Raw genomic sequence first — 17,777 nt, 5'->3', positions numbered from 1 at the left:
TAAATCCAACCATTCCATCTGGAACTTTGTATTCTTCTGTCATTACAGACCTGCTAACAAAAAACAAAAACTAACATTTTCCTTCAAAGAAAGAGAACTGATTACATTCAAAAGGTAATCCAATAAAAATGGAAGTCTAATGGCTTAAACTAGGTTTTCAGGCACATACTCATAGTCAAAATGCAGCTTGAGTAGTTTAAGTCAGAATCTTAATGGGACACACATCAATTGAGGAGGGTATGGTAGATAAACAGTCTCAAAGCATTAACTGCAAAGGAGCTGGGGTGTAGGTTCAGGGAATGTTTTCTTAACGATTATTTTCATTTGCTTTAGTTCTTCAAATATGTGGCTAATTCTACCTTCCTTCCAAATTACAAATGTATCTCACTCAAAAGGAAAAATGATCATTCAGTTCTCAACTAAAATGGACAGAAATGAATAAACAAAAAAGAATATACAGGCACATATTCACTATATACTAATTTGTGTTTTTACAGACATTTCAACTAAAACTTGCAAAGTACTCTTCGAAAAGCCTTTCACTATACCTTTGCTGCTGATGCATCGGTGGTAACTGTGTTCCAAAAGCTACCAAAAAATCAAATAAAATGAAAACTTTAAATTTAAATTCACACATATTTAACAATACAATTATATCAAGCAATACAAAAATCTTTCCCATACACACAGAAAACACCACCTTTGAGAGTAAACTTTTAGGCAGAATACTTAAATCAACATTGATAGTGGGCAAGAAAGTCAGTGAAACAGCAGGTATCATTAGCAATGACATAGAAAGAAACTGTTCTTTCTCAAGGGGCACAAGCTTAGGTTAAAAAATGGAGTTATAAAATTGAATATGAAAATAACTTAGCAATCAGATTGTATGAATATATGCCTAGCCATAATTCAACTGAGAGATTATGAAGACAAGAAGTATTATTTACAAAGACATTCATTCTAAAGTATTCTGGCCATCAACTAACTCCGAAGACACCCAATAAAAACCAGGAACAAAACTCTGATATTAAAATTCAGTTACTTTAGCTTTTAACCCAATTTAAAATACTTACAGTCATTTTGAGGAGCAACTTTCTTAGCATCTGGTTGATCTGCAAAATTAAGAGCCTTTTAACTTTTTGCCAGTAAGTACAAATACAAGACTTAGCTAACCCGTGCCCAAGCAAGAATATCAATGTAAACACTTATTGAAACAGCTGTAGGTAATTGTTGATCATTTGAACCAAAAGTGACAAAACTTATCCCAAACTCTTAGTAATCAAAAGAAACATTACATTTCTTTCATTCTTTTAATGTTTAAAAGATGCACAGACATTTAAAAAAATTCTTTTTGATTTTATCAAATCACTGACCTTAATGTATGTTAAGCACTTTAGAATGATACAAGACAAAGTATTTAGGTCCATTACTAGCAAAATATCACATGCTAAAGGCTAATGATGCTTCCCACTGTAGGAACTGAAGACTGGAAGAAAAACAGAACCTATCAAAATGTGAAAATTTGACATATCAAAGTTGAGTGTATCTGACAGTGACCACAAGGCTATGCAAAATAATAAAAAAATCACATTACAAGGCAATCTCAATCTAAACTATTCTACTGTTCCTAACCGAACATTTCACGGCATACGCTTCAGCAGAAAAACTCAAAGCAACTACATGACTACCTTCATCTACATCCTTTACACAGATGAATACAATGCATACCTTAGAATAGACAACCTACATCTGAAAGTACTACATTTTCCTCCCCCCTTCAAACTTAAATGATTAAACATCAGAATGTTGTGCAGCAAAAATTCAGACACATAATCCAAGAATTATTTGTGTCCATTTAAGAATCCACTGGTTTATTTCACGGTTACATACTAAACACAGGTAATAAATAAAAATTCCTGCCTTTAAAAGGAGAGGGCATTCCCTCCCAGTGTGTTGTACTGCTCGGACTTGTCCAAGAGCCATCTACACATAAAATAAAAAGAATACATTACATACAACATCTGAAGCATCATTAGCTCATTTTTTTGTATATTAAAACCTCACTATAAATGTGAAAGACACTTAAATAAAAGGAAACCAAGTACACCTGGTCAAAAGCTACAAATACATTCTACAGGCTCATTCAGAATCCTCCTTAAAAAAAAATTAAGTAAATAAAAGGGCAAAAAGAAAATGTATCAAAATTCATACATCAAATCTAAAACAAAAAAATACTTGCAGACTTCTAAGTTCAGAAGCTTCAACAATTACGTTTTTTTAAAAAATACAAAGCACTGTAAATCTGTTTTAAGCCACATTTTGAGTTAAACCTGAAACACAAAACAAGGTACTAAAACAAAAAAAGTAACATAAAAAAGGTATAACCTGCAACACACTACAGTAGCAAGCTATAGCAACATCAACCTTTAAAGTGAAATCTGAAATAGCAAAACAATGAAAACATAGCATATAAAGATTAATTCACATATGATGAGAAAAACCAGTGAAATGTCTTCTAAACATTTTATATTTTTGCTTTTTTCAGTTATATTAACAAGATGTCTGTGCAAACTGTCAACCTGGCACAATCCTAAAAGAGAAAATGTTTTCTACTAAGACAAAACTGACTGATTGACTCAAAATTTTACCTACCTTGTCTAAGGTCTTTCCCCCCCCTTTTCTCCTGAGGCCAACATAAACCTTACAATTTAAGAACATTATAAAAGCAATGTTTCAATAAAAAAATTTTGAAAAATATTGAAAATCACCTTCAACTAACCTGTGTGTGAAACAATTAAAATACTTATGACTATAACTTACCTCCATCTTCCAAAGGTCTTTTTTGTCCCCCATAACCATAGTCATTTGAATTCAGTGATGTACCAGCATCACCTCCAATTTTTGCTGCAATCTTAAAAAACAAAAGCACACCATCATTAAGGATAACATCATAACTACTATACACTACCTAGTGCTATATTTCCTCATACATACATATACCAAATATATAATACATAAAAAAATTAATTTGAAAGAAAAACAAAAATTACAGAGCAATGTATTACTATCATTAATACCATTAATAACTTCAAGGAGTTAAAAAATTATCATCATCTGGAATTAAGCTTCTGATAAATTTCTGTAAGAACAAACAAAGAAGTAATCAATCAGGAATCTTCAGAATCGACTGACCACATAAATAGCTTTGGGGAAAATGTGGTTCTAATTCTATCTTCTCCATGGCTCTCTCCCATGACACTTCAAAACTGTGCTGTAGGCACAGAGAATGTGAACACCTTATGGGATTCCAAGGCTGTGTTGTCTAATAAGGTAGATGCTAGCCATACATGGTTATTTATTAAGTATTTCTGGCTAGCCCAAACTGAAAACTTAAATCAAACAAAGAGTGGAAAGCAACTCAGTTTTTTAAAAAATTGTACACATGTAACGTTTTGGGTATGTTGCATTAAATAAAATATGTGACTTGCATTATATTTCTATCAGACAATCCTATTCTATGGAAACATGGGGGTGGGGGAAGCCTAGGAAGCTGTACCTCTAAGAAAAGTCTCAGCTACAGAAAAATAAATCACTTCATTCCTAAAGATTTTTTTAGAGTGGGGCAAGTAACTCCTTACACTTACCTAAACATCATATTAAAAAAACAGCAGCCTCAAGTCGTAAGACAGGACACAACCAGTAAAAGAAAATGTATATTTTTTCATATATTTCAATATATTCAGTATATTGAGTAAGTTCAATATACTGAATATATTGAACAAATTCAATATACTGAATATATTGAACAAATTCAATATATTCAATGTATTTCATGTATTTCTTTATGAATACTTCATTTTTTATGAAATGAGATATGGAACTAATATTGCTGAGTGCCAGCAATAGGAAAAACTCCATACTATATGTTTTATACTCATTTTGTCACCAAATCATCACAACGACCCTAAGAGATGAGAATACTTAGTGAGATAGTGATCCATTTTACAGGAGAAAAAAATCTCAAGAGGGAACTTAACTCAGGTTACATGGTAAGTCAATGGTGGAGATATTCCAATTTCTATATAGCTCCATGCTAATTACTTAGAAGGGGGTAAGCACCAAATGTGAGTGATACGCTCATTAGAGCTTCATTACATTATTCTGCTAATTCTGAGTATGTCTGAAATTTTCCATGATAAAAAATTACTCAGAAAATTCAAATATCTGGTGCCTAGAATTTCCCCCAAGAATCCTGATGTGAACTAAGCTAATGCTTCATGCTTCATTATAATTAGAAAACTGGAAAGGATTAAGTATATTCAAAGACTTGAGTCTTAAAATCCACTTATGTATCACTTAAAATTGAATATATATTCAATTCCCAACTGCACTTCCTAGGGTTTCTAGATTTCCCTTTTCCTCCCAAAGCACACCATGATTAAATATTAAAAATGCTTGATTTAAAAAAGGCTTGGGCGGGGGGGCACCTGGCTGTCTCAGTCAGAAGAATCTGTGACTCCTGAACTCAGGGTCCACATTGGGTGTAGAGATTACTAAAAAAAAGAACTAAAAAAAAAAAAAAAAAAAAAAGGTTTTGGTCAATCTAACCTTCTTTAATCATCCTTTCACTTACTCAAAAGCCTGTTCCATGTCTTTGGGCAGCTATAAAATCTTATTTCTTTTCTGAAAGGTTTCTTCATCAAACCTGAAAACAACTGCTTTTCCACCAAGTTTTAAAAGGCTTAGTTAACAATTTGAATTGTTCCTTATTACTTAAATACACTGCCTGGTACTGATTTCAGAAGAACTATTTCAGGCCAGACAAGACAATAACTACTGATGATCTTAAGCTGTGAGTACCTTCTGCAGTTAGCTTTTGTAAATGCTGCGTGAGTTAGCAGAACACCACTCCTTGAACGCCAAGGAACTTCTGCACAGAGAAAGGATACTTATTTATACCTCCCTATTATTCATTATTCATTGAATAGTTCTAAACTATCCAAATGAAAATGAAAGGTTGATACATAGTTCACTCAAGAAAATTAGTAACACCATCTTAAACATTCAGAAACAGTACAAAGACATTAGAAAAGAACTCTCAATAAGAATACTAACAACCATTTTTAACACTGTCCCCTCCTACAACAGAGGAATTTATCATAATCAAGCTTTGCTATCCTGTTACCAAATGTAGAAACCAACCCCCTCAAAAGCCTACTCAAGTGCTAGTTTTCAACAGAAATTAACGTTAATTGAAAAACAACAATTCTATTTTATAAAATTTTCATTGCATTCAAACAATTGCAGCTTCCATCACTTTTACAATCAAGGAAGAGATTCCAAGAATAACTGAGTACTTAAAGACTAATAGCTGTTTAGAAGCTAAAGAATCAAGGCTTATACTCTTGCTTTAATGCGTGTTCTACCAACGATGGAGTCCCACTCTGATTTACTTCTATCTTCATAATGTCAAGGAGAAAAAAGGTAGAGAGATACATTTTGATCTTTCAACATTTCAGAGACCAACCTGCCTTAGTGTGATCACCAAACTCCTAACCAAAGAATCCCAACCCACCCTTTCGAGTTACAGCTTGAAATACACAAATAGAAATCTCTTCAGTGTACCGGCTAGAAACCCTAAACTAGAGAAGCAATCTGGTGCCCCTGTGCTGAATTTAGCACAGAGAGTATTTAAAAATCTGGAAATTACACATTAAAAAATAAGCCATTGGAATTCTCTGGAAAAATGATTGAGCAATTTGGTCTAAATTACCAGATGGCAAAATGAGCTAGGCAGTAACCACTTGTCCTGCATTAACAAAGAACTGTCCAGTTAAAAAAAGCCAAGAGCATCCCCGTTAGTACACAGCTCTGAGGGCAAGAAGCTGTTCTTACACCTCTTCCTTCCAAGAACACAGCATAATACGCTGGACAAAGAAAAGAAACTTAAGGTTAGATGAAGATTTTGGAAATATAATCCAGCATGCTTTTAACATAGATAAGGAAAAAGTATTTCAGATATTAACCTAACTTGTTTCTTCAGTCCAAGTACTCCTCCCTGTATTCCATTTATATATCAGACAAGCAGTTACAACTGACATATAAAGGCATCTTCAAATGTAATCAGAAGGGGAAATTCAAATCAAAAGCTAAACTTAGGAATCTCAGGCTTAAGATCAATTCTGTAAAGAAACAATCAAATTATTACAGCAAGACATCTATGAAGAATCATATCATTACAACAAGAGCATTGAGGCAGCTGACCTATTGGCATAAAAAGAGTACAGGAAATCCACAGTTTGAGGGCAATTTCTATATTTTAAAAAAAAAAGCCATCTAGCACAATCAGGAAATTACAGCTTAGCCAAATAATTAAGTCCAATTTTTAATTAAAGCATGGCAACCCGAGGCCTTTCAGAAGTTGTATTCATCTGTACTCACCTCAATTTCCACCCTCTTCCCCAACCAACATTATCCTCCAGTGACTTCATTCCTGGGTTCCTGTCATTCCAAAACCCTCATACCTTTGCACATGCTGCTTCTTTTTTCCACTGATCAAACTTTCACTCATTCTTTAATGCCTTGCTTAAAATATCAGTCCTTTGGCAGTTAGGCACCCCACTCTTTGGTGTTGTGTACAGTGCCTGACTCACAGCAGGAACTCTATAAATGTTTACAAAACAAGTGGATAAATTAACGGTGCCCATTTTTGTCTACTCCTCTCTGAATGCATTAATCAGATACTACTATTCATTTGCATTTGGTTCCTTGATTGTATCATCACTTCCTAGAAGGCAGAAATACAATTCACACAGTAAAAAAGTCTCTAGTATCTAAGTTCAGTGTGTAGCACAAATTAATTCAAATAAAGTAATGCAGGTGAGTCCTTCAACCAATCTAATAATAACCCTCTAACAGTTTACGTCATTATATAAATATTTCAGTCGCTATTACAAAAACGTTCAAATGAAAGAAAATTCAGATGAAAAATTACACAATTAGTATTAATGGTGACTTTTGACTATTTCTGATCATACACGACTACAGCTAAGTTTAATTATATGTTCACATTATAAAAATAAGAGCCATTTGTTACATTATTACAGAGTTTAAGCAGTTTGACTCAAATGATGCTTTGATGCAACTGGAGAGTAAAAAAGGTTAACAAAGTTAACTAACGCAAACAAAACATACCACAAAATTAGTTTCTGATTCCCGTTCGCTTAACGCTATAATCTAAAAATGTCGTAACGAGAATAAAATTATTTTGTTTACATACAATTCCATACCAACATCACACACTTTAAGTTATAGTTATGTTAAGGGACTATCTAATAAAGTTCCAATTAAGAAGCCTTTAAATTTCCTGGAGTTTTTTTTTTTTTTCCCGTTTGGGAAAGAACTGCCTTCAGGGCAAATGTACGCACCTACGTAATACAAAGAGGTCTGGTCAGTTTACGACTCTGAACAGAGAGGCAGATTCAAACTGAAACTCGGATATAATGGGCCTGAAGCCATTTTGAGAAATAAGAGGAAAGGGCTGGTAGAACACACTGACACATAAATCCTGCTCGGAGGAAGAATTCTAACACGGGATACTAGTGCTCTCTTCCTTGTAGACGTGAAAGTGAATGATACAGGAAGATTAATTTTGAGACAGCCCGAATGAGCTGGAAGCTGTAAAGACTGCTGTACTGACATATCCCTCCCTTACCACGGTTCCTGAGGACAGACCTTAGTCCTCTCCCAAACTCATTACCAGAACCTTCCATACTATTGTGTAAAAACTACGCGCGCTTTATCCCATGGAAAATGTTCAATATGAAAAAAAAGGAAATGCCACGCTAACTCTTCAGTGAAAGAAGCGCGACTGCCGCAGAAGCGAAAGACCTAAAGCCATCTATGCGTAACAGGCGTTGGGATTTTAACTGGCTTAGACGCCAAGATACACAAAACCGAGCTCCGGCCTCCGAACTGTATTACCAACGTGGGGAACCATAAGTCTCCTCACATTTCAGAGCCCGGAAGGGCACTTCTTTCCTCTTCCTCATGCGCGAAGAAGTAGCGGCCTACTCAGCCAGCGGCCAATTACCATGAGCGTTCGGGATCCCGCCGCGCGGTCCAGACTTACCTGCCGTGCTCTCTGCAGCGCATCTTTGAAAGCATCGTTAACTCCCCCACCACCACCGCCGCCGCCTCCACCACCAGCTGAGCCAGAAGAAGGTGGAGGCACTGTTGAGTAGTCTGCCATGCCTACGCTACAGTGGCCGCTGCTGCTTCTTCGCAGACACCTTCCCTCAGCCAACTGCTAAGAAAGAAAGAAAATGGCGGCCGTCGAGCCTGTATCACATTCTTGTGCGACCATCGTGCCGTAAAGGGGCGGAGACTGAGAGGAGAAAATCTCGCGATGTTTTGAGGCAACGAACTGGTGTGGGGGTGGGGCGGAAAAAAAACAAGGGGAGACAGAAAGATGTCGCGAGACTTGTGTTTAAGATATCGCGAGAGTGGAGTTTATTTTGGCGCCTCCTCTGTGCGCATTCTCTTGTTGAGACTGTGTTGCTTTTACTTCCGGGGTGGTGGGTGCTACCGGCGCGGCGACCCCGGTTGGCTTGCATTTTTGAAGACCTCAAGAAAGAATAGTTGTTTTTTATTGGTTGCAGACTCCGGGAGGGACTGTGGGTGAATTTCGCGCTTAGGGTCATTCTCTGTATCCAAGGGAAGGTGGGTAACGTCGACAGGCGTAAGGACGACGCTACAGTATCTCGAGAGCGCCGCAACCAGGAGTGTGCCTGGGAGAAGGGCGCCCGGGACGCCACGCGGAGATGTTTCTGAAAACGTCCTCCCGGCCCGGCGGGATCTCGTCCTGATTTTCAGGGTAGTAAAGTGTCCCTGTATTTTACTTATAGATTGGCAGATGTGTTTTATCAGAAGTGGGGATGAGTTCAGGCTAGAGGCCTCTTAGTTCTCTAGTTGATTTCGGTATTTTTGTGTAATGTGGATGAGGCTGTGAGATTATGACTGCCCTTTTCATTTTAAAAACATGATTGTTCCTAAAATTCCGTTTTAACTACACTTAGTAACCTAGTAGGTATCCAGGGCCAGTTTTATTGAGGTCATCTTACAGTTCACAAAAACATCATTTCTTGACCAAAATGGACTTTGTGGCTTCCGGAAGTTCCTGTAGTTTCTTTAAGAACCCAAATGTAACGTGATGTTCTGAATTGTCATCCCAGGGCTGGATAACTTAACTGTGTGTATTTTATGTCATCTACTTAAGTTATCAAGTAATTTCAGACCTTCCCAAGAATTTGGTGGCACATAATTTACTCCAATACTAGTAGTGGCTTCAGACTCATTTGGATGTTTTACGAATCTTATTTAGGAGTCGATCAAAGTGATAATTTTTTTTCTCCAAAATTCCCTTGTCTTTAGATAACAAAGAGGTAAAATGAACTTTACCAATTTTGGCATTTTATGTTTTGTGAGTTAGGTCTAAAAAAGTACTTTTCCCATTGCTAGTCATAAGAGTAATTGGAAGAAATGTGTGTTGTGGTCTTCCTGATAATTACAGTTAATGTGTCCACTTGTTCAAGGGCCCAAGTAAGATAACTAGACATACATGCATGTAGCTGCAAGTGGGCGGACATTTTCCTCCAATGAAGCTTTTCCTACTGTCTTAACCATTTATAGCTCTGATTATCTTCTTCAGTGTTCGTACCTACCTCTTTAGGTTTGGAGGAGTGAGGATTTGTATTTGGAAAAGCAGCAAATGTATTGGACTACAGATTTAAGTATAACTGGGGGAAAACAAGACTAAAAGCATTTTGGGTGGTGTTACTAAACAATTTTTTCAGTTATGTTTTGAGAAAGTGTGTCTAACAAGTGACATTAATCAACTGATTTTTTTTCATATTTTATTTATTAGACGTATACCAGTCAGTCCTTCTGATCAACATAATGTTAACCATAGAGTGATATGATTCACTTGGAAACAAACTTTATTTCAGACAATTTTAGTTGTCTCTAAATGTGCAAAGTAAAGCCTTTCATCTGTATTTTATTTGTAGACTTTCCTGGAACCAGGGTGGGGAGTTGGAATCAGTTTAGATCAGGATTTCTTAACTTCAACACTGTTGACAGTGTTTAACCAGATAATTATGTTTGGAAATACCACCGTGTACTGTAATATGTTTAGCACCATTCTTAGCCTCTACCCATGGATGCTAGTAACATAACACCCCCCACCACACACACACACCACCACACACACTCAGTTGTGGCAGTCAAAAACATCTCCAGACATTGCTGATGTCCCCTGGTAGGCAAAATCATCCTACATTGAGAACCACTGGTCAGCCTTAATTCCTGCCCCTGCCTCTCCATTGGGAAAACCTATTTACCGTACTTCTGTGGTACATTCCAAATTCTATTAATTTCCATTTCCACTACTCCCAAGTTACCATCACTTAGTCCTGGACTGTAATAGTATTCTACTTGGTTTTTCTGCTTCCACCCTTAAATGTCTATAATTTGCTTTTTTAAATTGTGAAATTATAAAAATATATAATATACGTGTAAGTTCTCAAAAGTAACAAGGATCCATTACCAGTACTTTTGAAGTTCAAGCCTCTACCCGATCATCTTTCAGATCATCTCACCTTTCTCTTCCTATTACACTTTTTTAAAGATTTATTTCGGAGAGAGCCTGTATGATGTGGGTGGGCATAAGGGCAGAGGGAGAAGGAGAGAAGACTCCCCACTGAGTAGGGAGCCTGATAGGGCTCCATCTCACAACCCTGAGATCATGACCTGAGCTGAAGCAAAGTTGAACACTTAACTGATTGAACCACTGAGGCGCCCCAAGTACTTTAAAATCCTATCTCCTGGAGTGGTGTAAGGGCTCCATATGACCAGGCCACTGTCTCTAAACACTCCTCACTTTCATTCTTCACTCACCTTGCTGTCCAAGATACTTCCTGCCTTTGGGATTTTATGTTTGCTTTTTCTTCTGCCTGGCCTGGATGCTTTTATAGACTTTCATGTGGATGGTTTGTCCTCATCATTTGAGGCTCAGTTCATATGTCACCTCTTTAGGCCATCTCTGACCTCTAGCTGTGCCATTCTGCAATCACTATCCCATTACCATTTTATAGCATTTATCTGAAATTATGTTCTGTGTGTTTACTTGTTTATTGTTTCTTTTCCTTTAGAATGTAAACTGGAGAACAAGGACTGTCTGTTTACCATTGACCAGTCCCTAATGCATAGTCAACATTCTAGACATTTGTTGAAAGCGCATACTGAAAAAAATCTGCCTCTGCATTTTAGTTGTGTGTGGCCTTGGGCAAGTAACTTAGTCTCTATGTCTCAGATTTCTTTTTTTTTTTTTTTTAAAGATTTTTTTATTTATTTGACAGAGAGAGATCACAAGTAGGCAGAGAGGCAGGCAGAGAGAGAGAGAAGGAAGCAGGCTCCCCGCTGAGCAGAGAGCCCGATGTGGGACTTGATCCCAGGACCCTGAGATCATGACCTGAGCAGAAGGCAGAGGCTTAACCCACTGAGCAACCCAGGTGCCCCAATGTCTCAGATTTCTATTAATGATCATAACTTCCTTTACTGTCCTCAATTGAGATACCTGTGAGTTCTTCAGAAACAGAAAGTGCTATGCAAATGGAAACTAGTAATAAACTTGTAATTTGGCTTCTGGCATTTTATAATCAAGAAAGGATAATCCGCGTACATTTTTTGGGTTGCATTTATGTTCAAATCTTAGTTTTGGTAAAACCCAGGAACCTGCAAAAGCAGCTGAATTGTGGGAAAACTAACCAGTGAATTTTGATTAGGCTATGTGAGTTCTCAAGCTCAGAGCCATTTGTACTTTTCTGGTTACTTTTAAAATTGATGAGATCAGGCTTTTCTTGACTAAATTTGTTCCCTTTTACAATGTAAATTTCTTAAAAGTGGATGTATCATAGCTAATAATCTAAAATTGACTTATTATGCTTTGATATTGGCTAAATATTTGGCTGAATCATATTTTATAGTCAGACTCTTACCACAGAAATTGGCATTTCATATTTTATCCTTAGGATGAAGCAAAAGTTGGTGTTTTGAACTTCCAGAAGTACAGTAGGGAGCATTTAGATATACCAGATAACAGAGTGAGAAGATAAGCAAATGCAATAAAAGTTGAGCTATTAAATGCACTGGCAAGTTTCTTATTTTACCTTCTGACTTACTGGTTACCAAATGACTACATGATTTTTTTCTTAGCACAGTTTTCACTTTTGGATTTGTTAAATCTGTGAAATATTAACAGATTCTTATTTTTAGCTTTTGGAGAAAAGTCCATTATGGCTTCCCACGCCCCCTCCCCCCAATCCATTATGGCTTTTTAACAGGCTTTTTTTTTTTTTTTTTTTTAAGATTTATTTATTTTGGAGAGGGAGAGAGTCCCAACAGACTTGCTGCTGAGCACAGAGCCTAACAAGGGACTCCCATCTCACAACCCTGAGGTCATGACCTGAGCTGAAACCAAGAGTGGGATGCATAACTCACTGTGTCATCCACGTGCCCCTTAACAGGCATCTTAGAGTGACAGAATTGTACAGGCTTTCTGCCTCAACTTTCTATGGATCACCTACCTCCTAACAACTCTTAGCCAGAAGGATCTGAAAACTACATGCTATATACCGTGTGTCATTTAAAGCAGGCCGGTATTTCCTCAGTACATAGTTACAACAGATTCAGGTTATATGTGAGGAGGGAAGTGGCCACTTCAAATTAAAGTAAATAGTTCAGGATGTTATTAGGGTGTTTGATCATTAGGTTGGTTTTGGGTTTAATGACTTTTATATCCCTTTTGACTGAGTTTTTAGAATTCTATTTCAGACTGAGGTGTGAATGGAAGCAGGATATATTAGCATTTTATTTTTTTTAAGATTTTATTTATTTTTGCGAGAAAAATAAATTTATTTATTTTAAGAGAGAGCATGTGAGCACATGAGTTGGGGGGAGGGACAGAGGGAGACGCGGACTCTCCGCCTAGCAGGGAGCCTGCTAGTGGAAAGGACTCCGGGCTAGGTCCAAGAGGATCTGTGTTCAAGTATGACCCATGTGCCCTTTGGTAAGTCACACAACTTCTTCCTTTTACCAGTGTACCAAAAAGAGAGGGCAATTTAATCTGTTTTTGAAAAGTAGCCAACAGTAAAGGATAATAAAAGGTCTTATGTTTTTACACTGTGACTTCTGTTTTCCCTTTCAGAAGTTAATAATACTGTCATCTCATGCTCAGTTATTAGAGATTTCTTCTCTGATTTGGGTGCCAAATTTGATAGTGTGTCCTGATTAAAGGGCTGTAAGTAGACTGAAGAATACTAGGATATTGTTTAAGATCATTGATTTGCCCTAAATCTAGACTTCTGTTATCCTCGTCATTCTCACTTACCCATAACTGCAGAGCTCCCTTTTTGTCAGATATACTTCCCACCTCTTCCATTTTACTATTGCCTGGTAATTTCCGTTTTAACAGAAAGCCTGTCGAGAACTCTAAAAATTCAGGGATTCTTAGTTGTCGTTTTGTACTACATCATGACAATAGTAGCATAGTATCTCTTATTGTTTGGAATTCCCACTAGATTGTAAGGTCCATGACAGTAAAGGTTATGTCTTTTTCTGTGTCTTTACTGCATAGCACACTCATAGCATTAGCTAATAATGGCTAGTGCGATGTACTGGGTACTGTTCTAAGTGCTTTGTCTGTATTTAATTCATTTATGCTTACAGTGGCTCTATGAGGTGCTTATTAAAATCTCTTTTCCTGGGGTACAGGTAAGTTAACTAACTTGCCCAAGGTCACATATTAGTAAATGTTAGTGATCTGAACCCAGGCAACCTGTGTTGAAAGAATGGAAGAATCTATAAAAAATCAAGTAATGAAATGGATCTCTGTAGTTTTCTATGGTGTGGTTCACAACTTAGTATTTCTTACTTGGATTTTAAAAATACATGCATTTGTTTTTATTGAGATGTATGCCAGAGTTCTTCATGAGAACCAGGTTTTAATGTAAGGTAATAAAAATATTACATACAAAATTAAAGAACCCATGTATTATATAAAAGGATAAAGGCTTGTTTTTCTGTGTTAATTGTATTGGAGGAATCAGTAATATGCTTTACTAAAATTTATATATATATATAGTGCTTAGAGTGTGTGTGTATACATATATATATATGGTATGATTAATATTATTTTTCAGATACATTGTTTAGGGGGTTTATGTGTTTGTAATCCACATCACAAACTAGATTGTAAGCCTCTTCAAGAAAAGAATAGGATTGCTTAATTTTAATTTTTCCTCTGTATTACCACAGAGCGTCTATGATAGTGTTTGTACTGTTTGCGTATTGGATTCCTCTACAAAATAGCCCACCTCCAAAAAAAAGCATATCAAGAGTTTTAAAATCAGACTTTTGGGACTCCTAGATGGCTAAGTTGTTAAGCATCTGCCTTCAGCTCAGGTCATGATCCCAGGGATCTGGAATCAAGTCCAGCATTGGGTTTCCTGCTCTGTGGGAAGCCTGCTTCTCCCACTTGCACTCCCCCTGCTTGTGCTCCTTCTCTCTCTTTGTCTCTGTCTGTCAAATAAATAAATAAAATCTTAAAAAAAAAATAAAATCAGACTCTTCAGAAAATTAAGAGTAGAATTCTGTATAATTTAATTTTTTAGAACAATTAATGCTTGAGACAAAGGCTCTTTCTGAAAATGAGATGAATTTTCTTTGCCCTTCAGTGAAGGCAGAAAGCATATATGGGGGAAAAGAGGGGCTTGCTAAGGTTCCTTCCCAACTTTACATGGTTCTTCAAATTTAATGAAAGAAGGACCATCCTTACTGTATTGTACACATGGCCTCTTTGAATATATAAATAGTGTGTAGCTAGTTGCACACATCTGTTGGCAGCCTGTGTGTAAGCAGGATCTGTCCTTTGACCAGGATCATGGGAGATACAGCACAGCATCATAAAATATATAGGAAATTGAATCAATTTTTGAAAATTCAGAGCTACCTGCCCTTACTGATACACCATAATGCTCCCTTACTGTAGGGATAATGCTAGGTTGAAAATTTGGTACTCCTGACAGTATCTGTCTCAAAAAACTGGCTTTACCACCCAGTTCCTGAGTGCTTTTAGTTAATTATAGCATATATCCAAATAACTTAGAATGATGCTGGTATATAATGCTGCAGAATATAATATATAATAAAACTACAGAATGTATGTAATATATATGGTTTCATAATTTTTTTGACATGTGAAAGTATTTAAAAATTTTAATTCCACTGTAGATAACAGTGTTACGTAAATTTTGTTAGTTTACTTTGAATTAGTCCTGTACTTATTCCTTAGATGTACTTCCAGATCTGTGTCTGCAGCTATTTCCAAGACTCATTTTGTGTGTTGCTTCAAAACCAAAATGTCTAAAATAAATTGATATATTTACTGTTCTTATTCTCCCTTTATTTTGTGGTCAAAACATGTTTATTTTTTCTCTCCCTAATTGAATCATATATTTATACATCAGTTCCTTTCACTTCTGTTACATTTATCTTATTAAAATTTTAGCCAAATAAAGATCAAAATTAAAAATCATCTTTTTTCATGAACTTTAACCTAACCAATTCCGTTGATCTTTTACTTAATTTAGTGCATTAATTACAGGGAGCTTTTTTAAAATGTTAAAGCTGAGCCCTGGCCCCCACTCCCAGAATCTTGATTTCATTGGTCTGTATCTGTATGTGTAACAACTTCCTAAGTTGATCCTTAAAGTGTAGCCCACACTTGAGAACCACTAAAATAAAATTGCTCCATTAGACTTTTGCTAATTTTTGATGCCTTATAGTTTGTTCTCTAGTTATTATGGACATATAGTCTAGAGAATTCAAGGTCTAGAAGCATTTTCTGTTTTTGAGCCCTATCAAGTTTTTGTTGATCTAGGCTAGGACAGTGTTCCTTAAGAGTATGTTTGAGAAAAACCCTGCATTATCTAGGGTGTTTTTTAAAAATGTGGATACTTGGGCCCCACCTGGGCCTAATGTAACTTGTTTTATGAAATTTACATCTCTTATTTAAAAAAAAAATAGGCATCGTAGTTGATTCTTACACTTATCAGTCTGAAAACTGCCCCCTTATGCAAAACGTTTAATAATTACAGAATTTAGCTTAATTATATTTTGTTTCCCCAGTTAGACTAGTACATGTTCTGAACACAGAGATCTTGTTCTCTCCCCTTTTGCTCTTATACAAGAGGGCTGGTAGAGGACTGGGTCTTACTCTTTGGTTTGCCCAGTATAGCTTGGTGCTTTTATGTTGGTAAAGTCTTTTCTTCTCTCTTTTTTTTTTAAGATCTCATTTATTTGACAGAGAGAGGGAGGAGAGCAAGAACAAGCAGGGGGAGGAGCAAAGGAAGAGGGAGAAGCAGGTTCCCCATTGAGCAGGGAGCCTGACATGGGGTTCGATCCCAGGACCCTAGGATCACGACCTGAGCCAAAGGCAGACGCCTAACTGACTGAGCCACCCAGGTGCCCCTATGTTGGTAAAATCTTAGTATCAAATTGAATTGTTTGTTATCATAGTTACCATTTCCCTGCAAAGCTAGAGTTCAAATTGCTAATTACGTGGTTATAAATATTGAGGGCTTTTGAGGCTATCTAGCATGGAAAAGAAGATTCACTCAACTTCTTAGGATAGCAGACTTGGAAAGACCTTGAAGATCATCTAATCTGTTTCTCTCATTTTATGGTGGAGGAAATTGTGACCTGGATTGCTTGAGAGCCATGCACAAAGTGACAAGATTAATTGCTGTGTCAACACTAGACTCCTAATCCAGTGCTCTTTATTTCATCAAAGAACTCTGAAGCAGCAGTGATTCAGTTAAATTTCAGTTGGAGGTTTTCTGCTTCTTAGGTACAAGGGGAAGACGAATCTTTGCAGAACCAAAAATATCTTGATTTTTATAATCAGGACATCTACCTTTACAACATTTATATTTTGAAATAGATTATTGAAAGAGGATCTTTGCCTGTGAAAGAAATCCTTAACTGAAGTTGGGTGGGTATGAGATGTAAAGCCCACTTGGCATACGGTTTTGTTGTTGTTTTTTAGTGGAACTTTGCTTCTCTGGCCTGACATTTTCATGTCTCTATTTATAGCAGTGATCTCTTTGGAATTTGCCTTCTGATTCTGTTTGTTCTTTTATGTTGCTTCATATTAAGTGATATTCTCACTTCACTTTTGTTAAAATATATTTGAAAGGACTTGAAAAGAAGTAATTAAAAATTTTTAAAAGCAGCACCTGAAATTGTTATTTTTCTTTGATTTACATAATCATTTTTTATAACAGGTCATCTAATTGTAGTACCTAGTGATACAAATACTAATTTTTCAAGATAGAATGGTAGTTTATTTTTTAAATTTGAGATCATACGAAGCCTACAATAAATTTCTTTGGTCCAGGACAGATAATGCTTTTAGATTCTTAACAACCTTGCTCTTTTAAGGATGTACTTTGATATAAGTGAAGACCGAGAGATTTTTACTTAGATCCTTTTTTTTTTAAAATAAAGATTTTATTTATTTATTTGACAGAGATCACAAGTAGGCAGAGAGGAATGCATGGGGGGGGGGGGGTAGAAGGCTCCCCATCGAGCAGAGAGCCCAATCCCAGGACCCTGGGATCATGACCTGAGCCGAAGGCAGAGGCTTTAACCCACTGAGC

At 36.5% G+C, this 17,777-nt stretch overlaps 2 protein-coding genes across 19 annotated transcripts in view; one reads left to right on the top strand and one right to left on the bottom strand.

Moving 5' to 3' along the window:
- Window positions 1–8,373, bottom strand: part of FUBP1 (far upstream element binding protein 1) — a gene marked incomplete at its 3' end in the record, with an annotated part of 33,964 nt that extends 25,591 nt beyond the window's left edge. For 6 of the 18 annotated variants that reach the window (XM_080802337.1, XM_080802328.1, XM_080802340.1 and 3 more), the window contains exons 1-5: window positions 8,132–8,360; window positions 2,821–2,911; window positions 1,074–1,112; window positions 549–588; window positions 1–53 (exon numbers count right to left, since the gene is read on the bottom strand). In XM_080802337.1, the coding sequence (XP_080658463.1) occupies window positions 1–53; window positions 549–588; window positions 1,074–1,112; window positions 2,821–2,911; window positions 8,132–8,251 (343 nt within the window). In that variant the 5' untranslated portion in view covers window positions 8,252–8,360. Of the gene's footprint in view, window positions 54–548; window positions 589–1,073; window positions 1,113–1,920; window positions 1,984–2,820; window positions 2,912–8,131 lie in introns of all 18 variants that reach the window. The other 12 variants (XM_080802333.1, XM_080802329.1, XM_080802341.1 and 9 more) reach the window with 7 other exon arrangements.
- Window positions 8,374–8,570: 197 nt separating this feature from the next.
- The window catches only part of DNAJB4 (DnaJ heat shock protein family (Hsp40) member B4), a 45,611-nt gene continuing 36,404 nt past the window's right edge, over window positions 8,571–17,777 (top strand). Inside the window, exon 1 of the mRNA XM_080801529.1 lies at window positions 8,571–8,875. The gene's annotated coding sequence lies outside the window, so the exon portion shown is untranslated. The remainder of the gene's footprint in view (window positions 8,876–17,777) is intronic.

This window comes from Martes martes, assembly GCF_963455335.1.
Source record: "Martes martes genome assembly, chromosome: 4".
Taxonomy (NCBI): Eukaryota; Metazoa; Chordata; class Mammalia; order Carnivora; family Mustelidae; genus Martes; species Martes martes.
Note: the sequence above shows the minus strand (reverse complement) of the source record. Positions and strands in the feature narration are given on the sequence as shown.